At 37.0% G+C, this 19,482-nt stretch overlaps 1 protein-coding gene across 1 annotated transcript in view; it reads right to left on the minus strand.

Moving 5' to 3' along the window:
* Window positions 1-19,482, minus strand: part of TRPC4 (transient receptor potential cation channel subfamily C member 4) — a 195,341-nt gene that overhangs the window by 87,446 nt on the left and 88,413 nt on the right. The window contains exon 3 of the mRNA XM_032880114.1: window positions 17,641-18,159. Within this exon, the coding sequence (XP_032736005.1) occupies window positions 17,641-18,159 (519 nt within the window). The remainder of the gene's footprint in view (window positions 1-17,640; window positions 18,160-19,482) is intronic.

A 19,482-nucleotide genomic window follows, 5' to 3' on the forward strand; every position in this document is an offset into this window, starting at 1 on the left:
AGCCTGCTTCCTCCTCTCTCTCTCTGCCTGCCTCTCTGCCTACTTGTGATCTGTATTTGTCAAATAAATAAATAAAATCTTTTAAAAATAGTATTTTTTAGAGCAGTTTTAGGTTCATAGCAAAACTGAAAGGAAGATACAGAAATTTCCTAATGTACTTCCTACTCCCCACCACATACCTTGCCTCCCCCATCAGGAGTATCTCCCACCAGAGTGCTACATTTGTTACAACTGATGGAGTATATTGACAAATCGTAACACCAAAGTCCGTAGCTCATTTTAGAGCTCACTCTTGGCGTTGTACTCTCTATGGGTTTGGACAAATGTATACTGACACGTATCCATCATTATGGTCTCACACAGAGTACTTTCAATGCCCTAAAAATCCTCTGTGCTGTTTTCACATCCCTCCTCCACACTGAGCCTTGGCAACCATTGATCTTTTACTGTCTCCTTAGTTTTGCCTTTTCCGGAATATCACACGGTTGGATTTATAGGGTATGAAGCCTTTTCAGATTGGCTTGTTTCACTTAGTAAATCTACATTTAAGATCCATCCCTCCGTGTCTCTCCATGGCTTGTTAGTTCATTTCTTTTTATCATTGAATAATATTCAACTGCCTATTTGTATCAGTTTATTCATCCATTCATCTACTGAGGACATCCAGGTTGCTTATTAGTTTCAGGAGAATTTTGGGGTTAGTTTTTCTCAGATTTTCCGCACAGATAACTATGTCATCTGCAAACAAATGCAGTTTTATTTCTTCCTTCCCTCTCTGTATACCTTCTATTTCCTTTCCTTGTCTACTGAATTAGCTAACGCTAACGCTAGCAAGGAGCGGTGGGAAGGGGCATCCTTGCCTGATCATACTAGAGAAGCTTCAAGTTTCTGAGCATTACCTATCATGTTAGCCGCAAGTGATTTGTAGATATGGTTTATGAAGTCAAGAAAGTTCCCCTCTATTCCTAGTTTACGGAGAGAATTTTTATCGTAAATTGGTGTTCGATTTTGTCAAACGCTTTTTCTGTATCTATTGAAATGATGATGCAATTTTATCTCTTAGTTTATTTATGTGATAGTTTGTATTAATTGGTTTTGAATGTTGAACCAGGCTTGCGTATCTTGGATAAATTCTGCTTGGCAGTGTATTCAATAATTTTATATATTATTGGGTTTGATTTGCTAATATTTTATTGAGGAAAAATGTAATTAGAATTCTATTTTCATCACAAGTCTCAAGAGCTTGCCTTGATTCTTTGATTTACTTATATGACTTTTGTCTTAAAGACTAATATTTGAGTTTGTTGGTTTTCTGGATCTTCCACCCTTGGTACAAGACTATTTTGTTTGTGTAGTTAGTTGATATTTTTCAAGACCTTCATTCTCTCAAATCTTTTCCCTTAGGTTTACTGTATGTTTCCTTTCAGTGTTACCACATTTAAAATAAGAACAATATTAGTCTCATAAGGTCTCAATCAAAATTATGTAAGAAAGAGTTGTGAACAATGCTTAAACTGTAATGTACTTACATATATATTCTGAAACTTACAGACTATTAATACATTCATAGTAGTTTGCTAGTGCTGCCATTAAAAAAAAACAAAATGCCACAGACTGGATTCCTTAAACAACAGAAAATTATTTTCTCACAGTTCTGGAGGCCAGAAGTCCAAGATGAAGGTGTGGACAGATTTGTTTTCTTTTCTGATCATTCTCCTTGGCTTAGAAGTAGCTAACTCTTTGATCCGTCTCACCTGGCTTTTCTTCTTTTTGGAAGTTAGGGCTCCAACATATGAATTTTGGCAGAGGGGGACATAAGTCATCCCATAAAAACATTCCACCTGATTGCTGTAGACATTATTGAAATTGCCTTCCAAATAGTATTAAAGTAATAGGAATTGGAGATGGATTGTATCTCCCATGCCTTCTACAGAGGCTAAAAGTAGAACCTACATAACACAGTAAATGCAACATGTTGAAAGTAAAATAACTTACTGATACCACTAGAGTTAGTATTTTTATGTGTTTATGTGTTTTATGTGTTTATTATTCTTACTTCCCTGACTCACCTCTTGAAGGAAAGTAAAATATTCAAATTCTTTAGGAAAACCTGAAACTGTCAGTACCACAAAGAATATTATTAAATGCTGAATACTGCTGTCTATAACTGTGCCCTTCACTACTTCTCTACAAATACCTCAAAGTTATTTGCTTATGAAGACCTTCCTAACAACTTTTGATTGCCTGTTGTGAAAGCAGTTCAAACCACAGCAATTTCAACATATTTTGCATGAAAATTTGGTGGGAGCATTTCATGAAGTATTAGAGCAAAAATAAGCATCATCAATGTTCTTTCACTGCTTAACTAGGTAATTTGGTTTAGAGCAAGTAATTATGTTTATTTAATATGATTAGTTTTAAAAAAAAACTTCTTGTTGTATCTTTCTTATAATTAAGGCATTCTGTAAATGCTAGCAGCATTTCTCCCATTTGTTCCCATGTTGATGATTTCTAATATATTAAATGCTTGGTTAATTAATTAAAATGTCAATACTTCCTATGAAGTCTATAGAAATTTTTCCACAGTATTTAGATTAATTACACTTTAATTTTCAAAAGGCCTAAACATTTTCATAACATGGTATCTTATCTGTTTGTACATGCACGTACACACACACACACACACACACACACACACATTCATTTCGAATACAAGTAATTTGTTAGACAACTTGATCCATCTGAAACCCAAGAAAGTAAAAAAAGCTCTCACAAAAGTTGATAAATGTCACAGTATTCGGGCATTAAATCTTTTGCACTCTAATTATAAAGGAGTCCTTAGGCCTTCTCTCAGATAATTTTGCCTTTATTTTCCCACACTTCTACCTGAATCAATTAAACCAAAATTGAGTAAAATAGATAAATATAAAAGTGCAGACTCATTGACACCAACAAGAACTGATCATTGAAAGCCTAAGAATGTGGAGAAAGACTTCAAAACCATGAAAAGCATAGATTTCTTCTGCAATTTCATGTGGGTCAAAAGAAAGAGCTATTAAAATCGGTGTTTAAATATCTTAAACTTCCAACTAGACCATAGAGGTTAATTCAACTGAGGTTAATTCCAAAGCTCTGAATTATAAAGAAAAGGTTAATTATGTTCTCCATATTTTGTTTAAAAAGGAGATATTATATAACATGTTAGATTTTCAGCCAAAGATTTTTCATACATTGTAAGAAAAAAAATGCTGTCTCTTAAAACTCAACTATTTGGAACATTATTTGCATGACTTTTGGATCTCTTCATTCTCTAATACACTTGGATAACAGACTTTCTTGCATATTCACTCACTGCCCTTTTCAAAATGGTTTGCCAAGATTCTAAGACATTCAGTCCCACAGTTACCATATAGAAGCTAGATTTCTGGACTTATCACAAAGGCCGATGCTGTTTGTAAGTCCTGGGATATCGATTATTTTTCCTTAACAGAAAAAGCTGCAAAACTCCAGTCTCTGCCTGTAGAGCCAAAGTCCGAGCCAGAGTTGTGTCAGCAACCATTAGCCCATGAAGAACGATAAAATAGAAATAAAACCGGAAAGGAAAAAGACAAGAAAGTACATAGGAAGGACAGAAAATAAAATGGTTCAATACAACAATATCTCAATTATATTTTTAATAGCCTTTACAGCTTCCTGGCACCTAAGCTGTAATCACATGATCAATGCTATGTAAATAATAATTACAGCCATTTGTTTGAACAGATACAAGTCAAAGTGTATATGGGATAGAGATGGAAATTAATCAGTATTATTAAAAGGATTTTTATTTTATTTTATGTTAAATATTTAGTTAAAATAATAAAAAGCAAAATCATACAAAATAATTTTTACATGTTTACGTAAATATTATTTATTTTTAAAAATATTTTATTTATTTGTCAGACAGAGAGAGTACAAGGAGGGGGAGCAGCAGGTGGAGCGAGAAGCTGGCTCCTCACTGAGCAAAGGGCCGGATATGGGACTCGATCCCAGGACCCTGGGTTCACAACCTGAGTCAAAGGCAGATGCTTAACGGACTGAGCCACCCAGGCATCCCATATCTAAACGTTACTTAGTTATTTCCTTTCCCTTCAAGGGAGGTATTTACTATTTCTCTTGTCCTTCCCTATGGCATTTACCAGTGCCATAAACACAAGGGCCAGTCAGCAAAAATTACACACAAAGCCTTGTTACTTTCTCCTCATCAATGATCAAGTTATTCTGTAGCATAAAATCTTTTCCAAGAACTACCAAGAGATATTAGAAAAAGGAACTGTTTGACATGAAGAAAAACAGTATTGGTTCAATAAACATTTGTTGAGCTCATCCCACGTGCCAGAGCCATCACAGAGGCTGAATAGAGCAAAAGAAAAATCACAGTACTTGGCTTCAAGGAGCTCACAGTCTTATGAAGAGGAGAGACATGTAAATGACTAATTATAATATCACGTGGTAAATGTACATGCTCCAGACATGGAAGAGGGAGAGAAAACCCATCCTGAGAGAGGAAATGGGGGGACCTTTCTGAATCCTGAATCTTAAGATCTTAAAGAGTGAGTAGTATCTAGCCAGAGGTAATGGTTGTATTTCAAGGTAATAAAATAATAAGAAAATTTACAGAGGTAATATTCACAGAGCACAGCATAGGAGATAAAATCCTAGCAAATATGGAATTGCTGAGCATAAAACAAAGGTCAGGAAAGGATGAGAGGTGAGGCTAGGTAGAAGGTTGGGGTCCATACAGGATATATCTTGTTAAGGAGCTTGGGTTTTATTTTAGAAGATCTACAATAAGGGATAGAGAATCAGGTCAGAGTTTTAAAATAATACAGCAGCATTATTTACAATTCTTAAAATTGTAAATTTAAAAAAATTTAAATTCTTAAAAAGGAAGGGAATTCTGACACATGCTAAAACAGGGGTGAACCTTGAAAACATTGTGCTAAGTAAAATAAGGTTGACACAGAAGGACAAATATTGTAAAACTCCACTTGTGTGAGGGACCTAAAATAGTCAAACTCATAGAGACAGAAAGTAGAACATAGTTGCCAGTGGCTGGGGCAGGGGGAATGTGAACTTAGTATTTAATGGGTATAGAGTTTCAGTCTGGGAAGATGACAATGTTCCCATGATGGACGTGGTGGTGATGGTTGAACAGCAGCATGAATGAACTCAGTGCCACGGAATCGTATACTTAAAAATAGTAAAGATGGTAAATGTTATGTATATTTTGCCACAATAAAAATAATATAGTAATATTTTATATATAAAATAATACATAAATATATATTATATATAAATAATATAAATATAAATATATATTTATACATAAATATATATTTATATATAAGTATATATAAATATAAATATAAAATATAAGATAATATAGTAAAATAATATAATAATGATATATAAAGTAATATAGTAACAATATTTATACATAAAATAATATAGTAATATTATATATAAAATAATATAATAATTATATATAAAATAATATAGTAATATATATAAAATAATATAGTAATAATAATATAATAGTATTTTATATATAAAATAATATAGTAATTCCACCCCCCAAATAGTTGTTTATTGGCAGTGAGCTGGAAGGAGCAATAGAGAGCATATACAGACAACACCACGTACCAATGTCACTGGGAAGGCAAAAGTGCTGGAAAGGCCTGGAGCCCCAAGTGAGGCCCTCTCTTCAAGAATGAATGTGGGATGGGGCAGGGCCTGGAGTGTTGAGGGGACAGCCTTGGAACACTTCCATTCAGTAGTCGCGGTTAGAGATGAAGACAGACTTGCTGGCTGCAGCCCCAGCCTGACCACGTGAGGTCTACTTTCCTTGGCAGGTGAGGCTGTTGGCCTGGGCTCCCTTGACAAACTCCTCCTGGGCAGTCCTCAGGTTCTCCTCTCTCCACCCTAGGCCTTCACAGGGCAGAAGCCTGCAGAGCTCGGCTACAGAAGAAGATCAGGCCCCAAGCTTCAGCTGGGGGTAGGGGGTTACTATTATATTTTAACGGATGGATTTTAATGTGGCAAATGTTTACATATTAATTGTTCTGGAATGTTATATGAACTTGGATGGGATGAGATAGTCATGGATCCAGGGAAACTAAGTGAAACACATTAGCCTAACACTCCCTCAAACAGAGCAGGAAGAGTAAGGCGGCAAGGGAGGGAAATGATTTGGGAAATATTAGGGAATCTAATTGGCAAAAAGATTGGCAGGCTTTGGTGATTAACAGAAGCCCCAAGTATCTATGCTCCAAAACGTAGTGGCTTAAAACAACAATTTATGACATTTCACAGCTTTGTGGATGTCTCAGTCAGTTCAGACTTTTATAACAAAGGACTACAGAGTGGGTAGCTTCAACAAGAAACATTTATTTCTCATAGTTCTGAACATTGGGAACTCTAAGATACCACAGATTCACTGTCTGGTGATATCTTGTCTTCTTGCTGTATTCTCACACAGTGGAAAGAGGACTAGGGAGCTTCTTCGTCCTCTTTTAGAAGGGCAAAGTAACCCCACTCCTGAAGGAGCCACTGTCATGCCTTATCTCCTGCCAAAGGCCTCACCTGTTGATACCATCACTTTGAGGTTTGGTTTCAATACAGGAATTGTTTGGTGGGGACACAAACATTCAGTCCATAACAGTGGACCAGGAATTTGGACAGGGATGAGGTGGTTGATTCTTTGGTTGCACATGGCAACAACAGAAGTTGCTAAGTAGGACTCCGCTAGAGGACGGCCTGGGGTGTGGGTGTAGGCCAAAGGTCAAAGTTGACTCTTAAAACTGTTGTCACTGGAGTGAATGGTCGTAAGGCTGGGCTCAACTGTGTTTACCAGCAAGCAAGACTACTCACTGTCCAGTGTGGTGGCCTTGGGACAGTCAGACCTTTTACATGGAATCTCAGGTTTCCCACAGAGCCTAGGTGGAAGCTGCGAGGCGTCAGAGGGCTAAGCCTTGGGAGTCACAAAAAGTCGTTTCTGTTATTGGTCAGGCAGATAGCCAAGGCAGGCTCTGACTAGAGAGAAAGATAATTACATGGCACCTCAATTTGCAGCTGTCTTTCATCTATCACATCAAGCTTTTAGAAATGATGGATATAAAATTATCAAGGATGACTCAGATTTTTAACATGACTCACTGGGAGGGCATCCTACTTGACAGAGATGACAGAAGAAGGACCAGGCTTAAAGAGAAAGATAACAAATTCATCTTTGGATAATACAAGTTTGAGACAATAGTATAGAAAACATTGATTTAAATATTTAAATCATGATTAAATAACACAAGATTTTATAAAATCCATGTTCCTTTGGTATCTATTCTTTGTCTTTTTTCTCTCATCTCCACTTCTGCCACATCCCTTAACATGTGATCCTTTACTCAGCACGCCTCTATTCCAAGCAGAGGACTTACTCTGGACTTACACTGGACTTACAGTGATCATCAAGTCAGAGAAGATGATACTGTGTAGACAGGGGCGAAAGACAGATAAAAAATAATTAAATACACAAATAAATAAAATGATTTCAGATTTTCTTATGGGTCAAGAAGATAATAGCATTGTGATATGAAAGGAAACAACTAAGGATAGGGGAAGAGGATAGTAATTCGATTAGGTGTTCTGGAAGTCTTCACTGAGAAGGTGATAATATGAGCTGAGACGTGATAAAGAAGCCATCCACACATAGCAGGCTGGAGGGAGGCTGTGGGGTGGCAATGAGCGCAGAGGACAATGAAGATGCTTTCCTTGCTCCCGCCACTTTTTTTGCATCCATGATTTGCACATGGCTTTTCTTCCTGGAATGCCTTTTTCTAACCTCTTTGCTTGGATGGCTCCTAGCTTTCCATTGATGTTCAGTTAAGGCACTTTCTTCTCCAGGAAGGCTTAGGCGAAGTTAGGAAACTTTTCCAGGCCTCCCAAAAGGCAGCTCCGCCATAGCTTCCGTAAACCGCACTGTGATAGCTGTTCACTTGTTTGCCGTTCCTAATAATCTGACAGTTGAAGGTAAGACTTTTGTCTTTGATTTGGGTATCACCGGCGAGTAGCAAATAGTAAGGGCTCTCTTCAGTGAGTGAGTGAGGACTAAATAAGGAAGGAAGAAAAGGAAGGAAGGAGGGACGAAAATGAGGGAAACATCAGGAGTGTCCTTACAAAAGTAGGTAGCATATAAAGTGTCAGTGAGATCTGGCTACAGTGATATTTTTAGTTCATAGCATTTTCTGCGTGGGTAAGTATGTCAGTGCATACACACACATGGACTTTATTATTTAAGCAAGAGTAAAATTCCAGGTTCTAGGAAGCTTCTAGAAGAAATCTAAACTTGGCCTAAGGCTTGCTGTCATCTCATTCTGCAGCCCTCGGTTTTTGGCACAGGAGAGACATTTGTGGAATTAATTATACCTGGAGAGAGAAAGAGCATCTCTTGGCCAGAGCTGCCTAGCTCTTTCCACTAACCTCCTGGTGGGTTTACTGCCAACAAGATTTCCAGCTACCCCTCCCCCTTCCCCCAGTAGGTAAAGAGGAGAATGTGACAAAAACGTTTCCAGGAAGCATGTGCCACAGCCGCCTGACAAAAATCACTGAGCTTGGAGAATGCCATGGAAAAAAATAATAGTGTCTATCATTTAAAAATAAAGCAGTGGTCAAAGGAAAAGCAGGTCTTTTTACAAACATGCAGAGAGCTGACAACAGGGTAGCTGGAATCCAGAGGAAGGTAAAAAGAAAACCATGGAGGAAGAAAGCCTTAGTTTTTTCTGTAGCTGCCGAGGGCAAGCCACTGTGTGTTCCTAAAGCTGAAGGGAAAAAGGAAACAGAATGAGACACAAAGCCCAAGTACATAATCCTGCGTGACTGTTTTACCAGTTCTGTATTATCTGGAAGCAATTTGTACATTTAAGACAGCTTCAGAATCACAGGTCATGAAATTATAGCACAGGCATTAAAAATCTCAGAGAGTTTTACTCTATGTTTGCTTCCAAGAAGTCAAACAAAAAAACCCTCTATTTAGAAAAACTGACTATGCCTCATATGGTCAAAGGAAAATGAGGGGAAGGATAAGCTGAAAAGTTTCCTCTCTGATGCATAATTTATCAGGGATCTTGAGTAGGAGTTTATGTCTTAAAACCATCAAACATTCCTTGCAAACAGTGTTTCTGTTTTATAAATTTCCAAGACAATATATTGGGCTTTTGTAATTTTTTTAGGAAACAATGTGAATTGGAATAAACTGTTAAATGGGCAATTTCAAAAATTGGTAAATCTTAATTTTGCTTAGTGATCCGAGACAGAGAAAATATGACCATTAAATAACAACCCAGGAAAAATAACCCTCAAATGTAAATGTAAATTTTGTGCAAAGAAACAAAAGAAATGGTTTTTCATCATTGACAAACTAAATGATTGCATCTGAATGATGGAAAACAGGTGACCTTCTTGTCAATCATCACGGAGGCAGAAATACCAATTTCATACAGAAAACTAATTCATTTGCAGACTGAGAGAAGGTTTTCAATACACGGTGGATTTTTCAAAGATATTATCATTAACTTAGTGTTTTTAGTTTATATCTGTGGCAAAGGAAAGCTACATCAGAAAGTGTTGCTAATCCTGTGGGTATATGCATTTTTCTCAAGTGAATGGAGAGTATACTTCTGAAAATAAATTGTTTAACCCTTTCTTTTTTGTACTTTTTTTTTTTAAGATTTTATTTATTTATTTGGCAGAGATCACAAGTAGGCAGAGAGGCAGGCAGAAAGAGAGGGAAGCAGGGTCCCTGCTGAGCAGAGAGCCCGATGCGGGGCTCGATTCCAGGGCCCTATGATCATGACCTGAGCCAAAGGCAGAGGCGTTAACCCACTGAGCCACCCAGGCGCTCCCCCTTTTTGTACTTTTTTAAAGCAGTATAAAATACAGGAACGAATATGTTTTGCATTTGTAATTTAAAATTAAGATTAGTTATTTTAGGTTTGTAAGATATCAATTGATTACTTTCTAATGAATGCAGTTTCAAAGGATACATTTATACACATTTTGGACATATACAATTTCATGTTAATTGTGGCAAAAAACCCAATCACTTTCAGATATGAATCCGGAGAAAGTGGTTTCATGTCATTTAATTAGTTGTAAACAAAACAAAACAAAACCTCATGGGGATTTGAATTCCAAGCTCTAAAAACCAAGTGTTAAATTAAATGCCTAATGACCTGTCATAATTCTGTCAGTCAGGCTGACAAGTCCTGAGCAGGTCTATGCTTCATCCATGACACAGAAGCAGGTCCGGGAATGTTTGGTCCCTAGTGGGAGGCTGGGCGGAGGCATTAGGGAGTCTGTGATCCACATTGCCTTTGCCGAGCAACAGCGGGCGTGTGCCAACATGCCTGGAGCACGGCGAGGCAGAGGCCCCGGAATCAGTCAGTGAGTGTGCTCTGGAGAAGAGTGGGAGAAAAAACTATGCTAGAGGAATGCTTCTTTTTACAACTTTTACAAGTCTTGTCATTATCTGTATCACTCAGTGTAGCATCATGTATTCGAATCCTACTGTATACTTGGCATTTTGTTATAAAAGCTGCTGTGATATCAGTTCCCAATTCTGAGGTGTAGCGGGATAGAGGCATCAAAGCCTAAACTATATTTAAACATACGACTCAGAAGAACAAATTCAAATCAAGTATATAGTACGCAATATGAATTACTTTTGCCAGCCTATAATGGAAGCATTAGAATATGGGCGACCTTAAGAGTTGAGATAAAACTTATACAATAAACATTTTTGATGAGAGTATATGTTTTAATATAAATGGCTCAGAGAACTGACTCTACCAATAGACTGTAAGAAGGATAAACTTATTTTTGATATTCAAAAGTGTAATGTGACCCATGAGGCTTAGATGAGCATTCATTACAAATATTAAAGCACTTAATGACAAAGTCAACCCTTTTAGCTGCATCATATACAAAAGAATCGTGTATAGCATTTTCCTATATATGTATAGTCTTTCATATTGGGAGTCTATGAGGGGATAAGCAAAAAAAGTGACAATAATAGTAATAGTAAATAATAATAGTTAGCTACTCTTTCATGGATAAATACGGCAGGAGGTATGCTAAGCTCTGAACTTGCATTGTCTTGAAAAACAAAACAAAAACAGAATAAAAAATGACACAAAAAAATCTTCAGCGGTGCTGTAGGCATCGGGCAGGAGGAGGTAAGACTGAAGGCAAGGAGTTCCGATGGAGAAACAACACATGAAAAGAAATAAAGAGCAATAATATAGCTGCCAGAACAAGAGAAAGCAACAATTAATTTTGACTTGGGAATATGTCGAGGGAAGGCTTCCCAGAGACAGTGGTATTTGAGAAGAGATCTGAAGGGCATAAATGTTTTCAAAACAGTTCAAATCAGAGAAGAGAAGGAAAGGAGAGGAACATGGTAAATAATATCAAACAATTCAAATAAATAAGTACATGTTAAATTAGTAAACCAAACTAAGGCAAAGGCATTATCAGCTTTACTGAAATAAATGAGTCTCCAAGTTTCTTCAGCAGAAAGATCTCAGTTATGGAGGGGAATAGTGTCTGCAGTACTTTCTCTTATTTTTCTTCCTAAAAGTACTCTCTTTGCCATTCTTCTAGAACAGTTATGTGATGTCCATGAGACAATGTCTCTATAGTATGAGATATTTTCCCCTCCAAATTATTCATATTTTGATGTGGAATTTACCAGGCACAAGAAAATTATGAAAGGTATATTTCAGACACCCCAGATTTGAACAAGAGTGAAAAAGGTTGAAAACATTAGACCAAAAGACAATCAATGGGTCAATAATAATAATAAAATGATAATAGTTGGTCAGCTTCTCTGCCTAGTTTGTCCCAAAAGCCAAGCTTTGCGTGGCTGCAGACCAGCCATCAAAATCTACTGGATCTAAGAGGAGAAAGCCATTGTTTGCCAGTGCCATCCCAAGGTTCTGATACAAGAGCCAGGAAGCAACATTATCACTGGTTTCTCCGTGATTTATTTTTAGTATGTATGTATGTATGTATGTATGTATTTATTTATTTATTTATTTGACAGACGGAGATCACAAGTAGGCAGAGAGGCAGGCAGAGAGAGAGGGGGAGGCAGGCAGAGAGAGAGGGGGGAAGCAGGCTCCCTGCTGAGCAGAGAGCCCAACTCGGGGCTCAATCCCAGGACCCTGGGATCATGCCCTGAGCCAAAGGCAGAGGCTTTAACCCACCGAGCCACCCAGGTGCCCCTCATTTTTAATTTTTGAAAAAAATTTTTGTTTTTATTGTTTGGTAAAGATAGGTAATGGTACACCTGCGAGGGTTGGTAGTTTCCAAATAAATTCATACACAGAATGCTGTTTTTCCTCAATGGCTACCACAAGCACAAAATGACATCTGACTACAGATCTCCAGAAGGAGCTTCCCACGTAGATTTCAGGTAGATAAAGAACATGAGTGTATGTTTTATTCATTTTTAATATGAAATTCATACAGTAGCAAGTTCAAATTTAAACATTTATTGCTTCTTTTCAAATAAAATTTGAATTAAAAAATTTCTGTCATGATTAACTTATCAATAAATAATTTATAGAAAATAAAACTTATGAAATAGAGGTAAAGTCTAGCCCTAGGCAGTTTTACGAAGACGAATTTCCTTTGTTTCTGCTCCATTTATTATTTAACTGCTCCTCCCAACACTTGCCCAACACTCTTCTGATGCCCTCACCTTCACCTCTCCTTCTCTCTCACCCAGGGCATGCCTTGGTTGTGTTAGGGTTCTATCCTCCGTGGTTCCCCTGGCCCCTAACCTACTCCCTATGTCTTCTCTTTCTGACAGTAGGTTTGGTTCTTGATTCCATATCAAGGAGTTTTGAATAAATCAAGAAACCGAAACCATAAATTTTGAGAGATTTGAAGAGCTTTGATGCTGGAATATTTGGATTCAACTGAGTTCACCATGCAGGATGATGGATGGCATCTGATTGACAGGAATCTCTTCACATTTCTCTCGCTGCTCCATTGACAAGATAAACAAAAGATAAGAAGGGTATGAATAGTGGGCTGTTTAGACGTTGGTTTTTTCTCCTCCTTCTTTAACAACTCCATTAATTAATTTATAAGAGAGAACCTAGGCTAGTACCAAAGTTTAAAATTAATGTTGCAAAGCTGTGGACACACTTTCACAAAAGAGAAAATTAAATTGAAAAAGATACGCTGTTGACTATGTAGAGATTTTTTTTCTAACTATAATTTGAAGAGCTTATAAAGAGATTGAATTGTAATGCTTTCACACAATAATGTATTTCACTGCTTTCTTTTATTATTCAAGATCTAGGGTTCTTTACTGTGGACTAGTACCTTCACAATGTGGACAGCCATGTGTAACAAACTAGGTAAGATCTTTGCTGTGAACGTATTTAAGGAACTCATCAAGGTCTCCAAATACATACAATGATTCTGCAAATATTAGGCAAGAACAGTGACAGCATGGAAGTGATATTTAATGGCCATAAACTCTATATCGGCCAAAATTACATCAGGAACCAAGGGACAAGTTACTAGTTGAAGATATGTCCTCAATCACACCTCACTTTTATCTAATCCACAGGAGGAGACTGAGTTCCGAGGGGGTGGGTGCTTGGTTCTGGCTTATCTTTTTGTTCCCAATTTTCCTTTGACACTCTTCATTTTGAAGAGTAACACTAGAATGGGGTGCTGACTTCTACCCCTCATGAAGTAGACTTTCCCTGCTCTCTTTTCAGAGTGAGACTAAAGAGATTACTCTTTGAAGAAAAAAAATAAAAGTGGGTTAAGAAAGAAAGGAAAAGGAGACTTTGCACTCTTTGAAGAAAGCAGATGCTTTATCACAATGCAAAAACTAAAAAACAAAAACAAAAAAACCCTTCATGTCGAAATGCCTGGCTTAATTATGAAGAAGCTGAGTCATGAAATAAACTCACACGCTCAGATGACCTTGGCTAGAAGTTGGGGTTGGATCAGATTTACCTCGTATTCACCATGATGACACCTAGGTGGAGGCAGTAGCAGGTACAGCAGGTTTTGTAGTTAAGTATTAATAGAAGCAATAAAATCCTTCTGCCTATGCCTATAAAAATATCCATGATATTCAATTAATGCAGACCTTTCTTTTTGGATGATATTACAGAAATTACCAGAATAAGTCTGTAATCAAGTTCCCGCAACATGAATTGTTTCAATATTGGAATTCATAAGAAGCCTGTTAGTAGGTAATTAACCTAAACACTGCAATTTAATCAGACAAAGAAACATGCAGGGAACCGTCCAGAATTAAGAGATTCTGCAACTTCGGGTATGTTCATATTGAACACCTTCTACCTTTCAGTACAGAGTTATGATTGGTAAATATAACGGCTGTGTTCCTGACACTCATACCTGGAGGAGAAGGGCGAAATGTAACAATACAATGCAAAACAGAATGTGTGGAAGGAGGGCATTTATCCCAGAGATTGTACGGAGGGGGACTGCTTCATGGAACCTCCCTATCAGAGGGGAGACCTGATATGAGTTTGGAAGAGTGAGTGGGACTTAGCCATGGGAAGATCAGTAAGAAGCCATTCCAAAAACATAAGAGATGGACCAAAGACAAATCACAAACTTTTTTAAACTAAAACTGGGAAAACTTCTGGTAAAAAGGCATAAGGCAAGACATTTATGCTAACGCAGAGTTTCATTAAAGACACGTGATCTTACTAGAAAATCTTACATCAAATATTCTGAAGTCAATAATTTCTGAATAATTTAGGAATGTTTCATAAAACATGACCTATGATTTCAAAGAATTTATATCAAAGTAAAACCTTATTCTTGATTTAATGCTATTAGTCATCCAGTATTACTTTGCTTTGGAAAAATTGTTCAACCCAAAGGAAATGTTTTCTTCAGTATTGAATGAAAGATACTCCAGAACAACTCTGTAAGAATTCTGTTTTAATTTTTCCCTCTATTATCATTTCAAAAGATGAAAAGAGAAAATGCAAATGCAGTGTCTTTTCTAAAAATGTAACTTTTAAGAGGTATTACTAATTCTTTTTTTCTTGTTACATGTTACGTGTTTTTAGCCACCCTTCATCCTGTTGTATCATTAAGGATGATCAGCCTCCAATTCCCACAACTTCTTATTCGCAAAAGGTACAAGCATCTTGAAAGAAGTCTTAGAAATGATCAAACGCTTTCTATAGCTTTCCTTCTGACACTTTTAAGGACTCAATTTGTGGCTTTTTGTTGAATAGGCTTTGAAGTTAAGCATGCTTTGGAATATACAAAAGAACCTAGGCAAAGAAAAAAAGTTTAGTAGGAATGAATCTTTTTAGGGGTTCAGAAACAAGACTAAGAACAATATAGATTTAACATTTTATGGTCTCCCTGTAATAGACTATCAGCTCTAGGACAGAGCCACACCTCCATGGAGTCCTAAGTGCCCTGAGCAATCCCTGGCATGTTTGGTAAAATACATGTTCAAAGAGTTAATGAATGAAGAAATGAATGAATGAATAGAATGTATAAAAATGATTTGTGGGTAAAAATATACTCATATGTTAATATGTAAGAAATTCCTACTACATTTTTTTTGGTCTTGGACAAACTTTTGACAAGAATTTGGGAGCTTCATTTGATTAAATGTCACCATAGTATTCCATTCAGAGAGTATGGTAAAAGTCTCAATGAGCATTTTGTTCCAGTGCTTTCACAAAAGTCATTGTGGCAAAGACAAAGTTAAATCGGTTCTGATATCAGGACCCATATCAGGGTGGGCATAAAATGGAGCTAGGTTGGTTCACCAACTACAGAGCAAACAAAAATGCAACAGGTGAGTAAAGCCAGTTGCAGCTACTGTGTTCTTTCTTTCATTTTGTGGATTTCTGCATCCTGGGAATTTCATCTCACTCACCATTCACAGGATAACATCAACCCTGGACAGATTTATCATAGGAAAAGACCTTTGTAATTACTGTGTCGATCCCTTAAATCTCTCTCCCCACAGAAAACTAAAGAAAGAAAAGCATAAACTGTGTTAATAACAGATACTTGAGAAGAACTAGCTCAAATTCTAAACCACATCAGTATCTCACCTCATTTTATCCTCTTTTTCTTTTTTTTCTTAGGTTTTCTTATTTTTAAGTAATCTCTACACCCAATGTTTGGCTCAAACTCACAACCATAGGTGGAGTCACATGCTCCACAGACTGAGCCAGCCAGGTGCCCCTCATTTTATCAGTTCTAGTACATGCTATTACTTTTAAATGTCATATTGAGTACATAAAAATCTCTAATCAAGTAAGTTTTTCATCATTTTTTATAGTTATGTATTAAAATTATTCTAGTTCTGTTAAAATATTAGTTCCCTGAGCCCTAAACACAAGAGGCTAAAAAAAATTAGTTGATAATGTTGACAGGGCTCCAACTAGCATGTGTGATTTTGGAATCAGAGGGAATGCACACAAAAGAAGCTGTTTCCTTCATTGTTAGGGGAAAAGATCATTTCAACTAGTTTCAGTCTCCAATGACAACTGGCCAAGAACTACAGGAAAAACTCAAGGAAGTAAATTCAGGTATCTTGATCCTTAAATATTTAGTAAATAGCAGTAGACAAAGCAGCCAAAGCTAATGTAGAATAATTAGGGCCAACTGCAAAAAAAGCTGAATACATTTTTATTCAGAAGTGTTTTTTATTTTTCATCTTACCTTATATACTTTTCTCCAATTGATTTCCTAGAATAGATAATTACTATAATTCAAGAATAAACATAAAACCAATATTTTCTGAAGATGGAAGTAAAATGGATTTTGGAGAACTCACTTAACTCAACGATGGAAACAAAAACAATTATGCTAGGTGATGAGCATGACAGCTCTGAGTTTTCTTTCCTTAATATTCAAATCATGGAAATTTCATGAGAAATTATAACTCTTCTGCAACTAGGCATCTTTAATCTCTTATTCCTGACCAATCAAGAGACTAAGCCAGATGTGAGAGGTTTCAACACTTACATCTGCTGTTGGACTAATATTTTTTCTTCATTAATAACTTCTAATAATGTATTTTATTAACATAAGGACTTATAATTTACTAAAGCCTTCATAAACATCCACACATTTTATACTTCTACAAATCTCTGAAGAATATATTTTATATGTATAAATAAATACATATAACAAAATATTATAACTATTAAATCCACTAAGCAGATGAGGAAACCAATCTCAAAGAGATCTGAAAAGGAACAAGAGTTATAAATGGTAGAACCAGAACTTTCAGCGTGGAGATTCTAAAATTCATCGGTTTTTCCATTCTACCACAGTAAATGTGTACATCTTAACACATTCGCCTAATGCCATCACCAGTTATTACGCCATTTCTTGCCGTTCTTCCATGTGTTTCCTAATTATTAATCTGGCAAACCATAAATATCATCCACTTCCAGATAAGTAGAAAAGGCTCTAAAGCCCAAACATAATTTCAGAGTACCGGTTGACGTCACTGTGGTTAAATCATATGATATTTTGATAAAAAGGTCTGGCAACACTCACCTCTTTTTGACGGTACTTTATGGCCAATTTGAGTCTGGCGAGATCATTTCCACTTTGTTCTTCTATAAGGCTACTGTCATCTCTGTAATTAAGAATGATTTCCAGTTCTCTGGAACTCCTTGTCTGATCCAATAGGTCCTTCGCAAACTGCTTGCACTGTCGGGACAGCTCCTCATACTCCGACTTGAATTCATTTTCCACTTTACTCAGCTCCTGAAGCTCCCAACTTAGCTGAAAGGCTGTGAGAAAAGGGTCTTCACTTGACAGTGCGATGAGGGAGGGGCTGGCCAAGGCCTTGTAGATGTTGAGTCTGGAACGTGAGTGGCGTAGGCTATCCACGTCCGAGCTGGAGACGCATTCCACGCAGTTGCAGCGGACCTCGTGGGGTCTGGGCACGGAGACTCCTTTCTGAACTAGAAGCTTGATTATTTCGTAATTATTTGTATGGGCTGCCAAAATGATTGGTGTAATGTCTGGAGTGAATTCAGAGAACTGCTTATCAAGAAGTATGGGCGGCACCTAGAAAAAAGAAGAAAGCCGAGGTGATGAATATTTATTCATTTGTTCAAGCCAGTGAATTTCAAACAGCGTGCTAGAGCGAGGCTGAACAAAGTTCATAAATCTTTGCCAAGCTTTTCTGCAGGAAAGAGATGGCTTTTTTTTTTTTTTTTTCCTGCTGAAAGACAAAAGAAAATTCTTGGGGAAAAAAAAAAACTTTCCAATATAATGATACATTATTCTTATTATATTTGTTTAACCTGAATTTTTGACATTTTATGAAATCTTAAAATAAGTGACTATGGGAAGTCTTTACTTGGTAAAAGACTTTCTTGCTCCCAACTTATTTTCTGACACCCAGTCTTTGCTTTTCTTTCCCCAAAGTGTGGACTCCCAAAATAATCCAGAAATACACTGAATAATAGTTAATCATTTGCTTTAACCCAAGCTTTTCCTCTGCAAGAGAAGTCTTTTAGTTCTTCTGTTGCTTTTGTTTGTTTGTCTGTTGTTTGATCTTCTGCATTTCTAAAACCAAGTGAATGATTAACGGTGGCAGCAGAATGTAAGAAGGCTAGCCTCCTGCTTTCTGCTTTCATCTATCACTTTATGGTCTGTTTTCCAGAGGACCACAAGTGCTCTGTCACCATTGTATCAGAAATAAACAAATGGTTCCCAATGAATCAGGTCACCGGTGTGTTCATGCACCATTTCCTTTGGGTTTTCCTCTCGGAATAGTAATGATGAAAATGCTGTAATAGGCACTATTTAGTCAACATCTGCTAAGTGCCTTAACCCTCACAATTATTCACACTTTCTAGCTGGGAACCTTCAGTGCGTAAGTGCAAGACCCACTGTTTGCACCAGGGTCCACCTGACCCCCAAGCCTGTGTGTATTCCACCACACCACACCGCTGCCCAGTGTTTGGTTTAATAGTTCTTCCTGTGGGCATAAAGAGGCATCTATGAAAATAAATGCTGTATAAGGATAAGTTAAAAAGACATGGCAGAAAAAATGATGACCCATGTACTGTATAAAATACACTGTAAACTAAAAAGGAAACCATAAAAGGATCAAAATCAAAACTACATAGAGAAAAACAAAACTCATATGAAACCTTAATTAGACTATTTTTAAGTAGAGATTTATCTTTATATGAGAATAATTAAGCCTGTGTGCTTCTTAACTTATTTGACCATTTAGAATCTCTATTTGGGGGCACCTGGGTGGCTCAGTCCTTAAACTGCTAACTTAGGCTCAGGTCATGATCCCAGGGTCCTGGGATCGAGCCCTGCATCAGGCTCCCTGACCCACAGGAAGCCTGCCTCTCCCTCACCCATTCCCCC

Source organism: Lontra canadensis, unplaced genomic scaffold (genome assembly GCF_010015895.1).
Source record: "Lontra canadensis isolate GAN:19392208 unplaced genomic scaffold, GSC_riverotter_1.0 scaffold67, whole genome shotgun sequence".
Lineage (NCBI taxonomy): Eukaryota > Metazoa > Chordata > Mammalia > Carnivora > Mustelidae > Lontra > Lontra canadensis.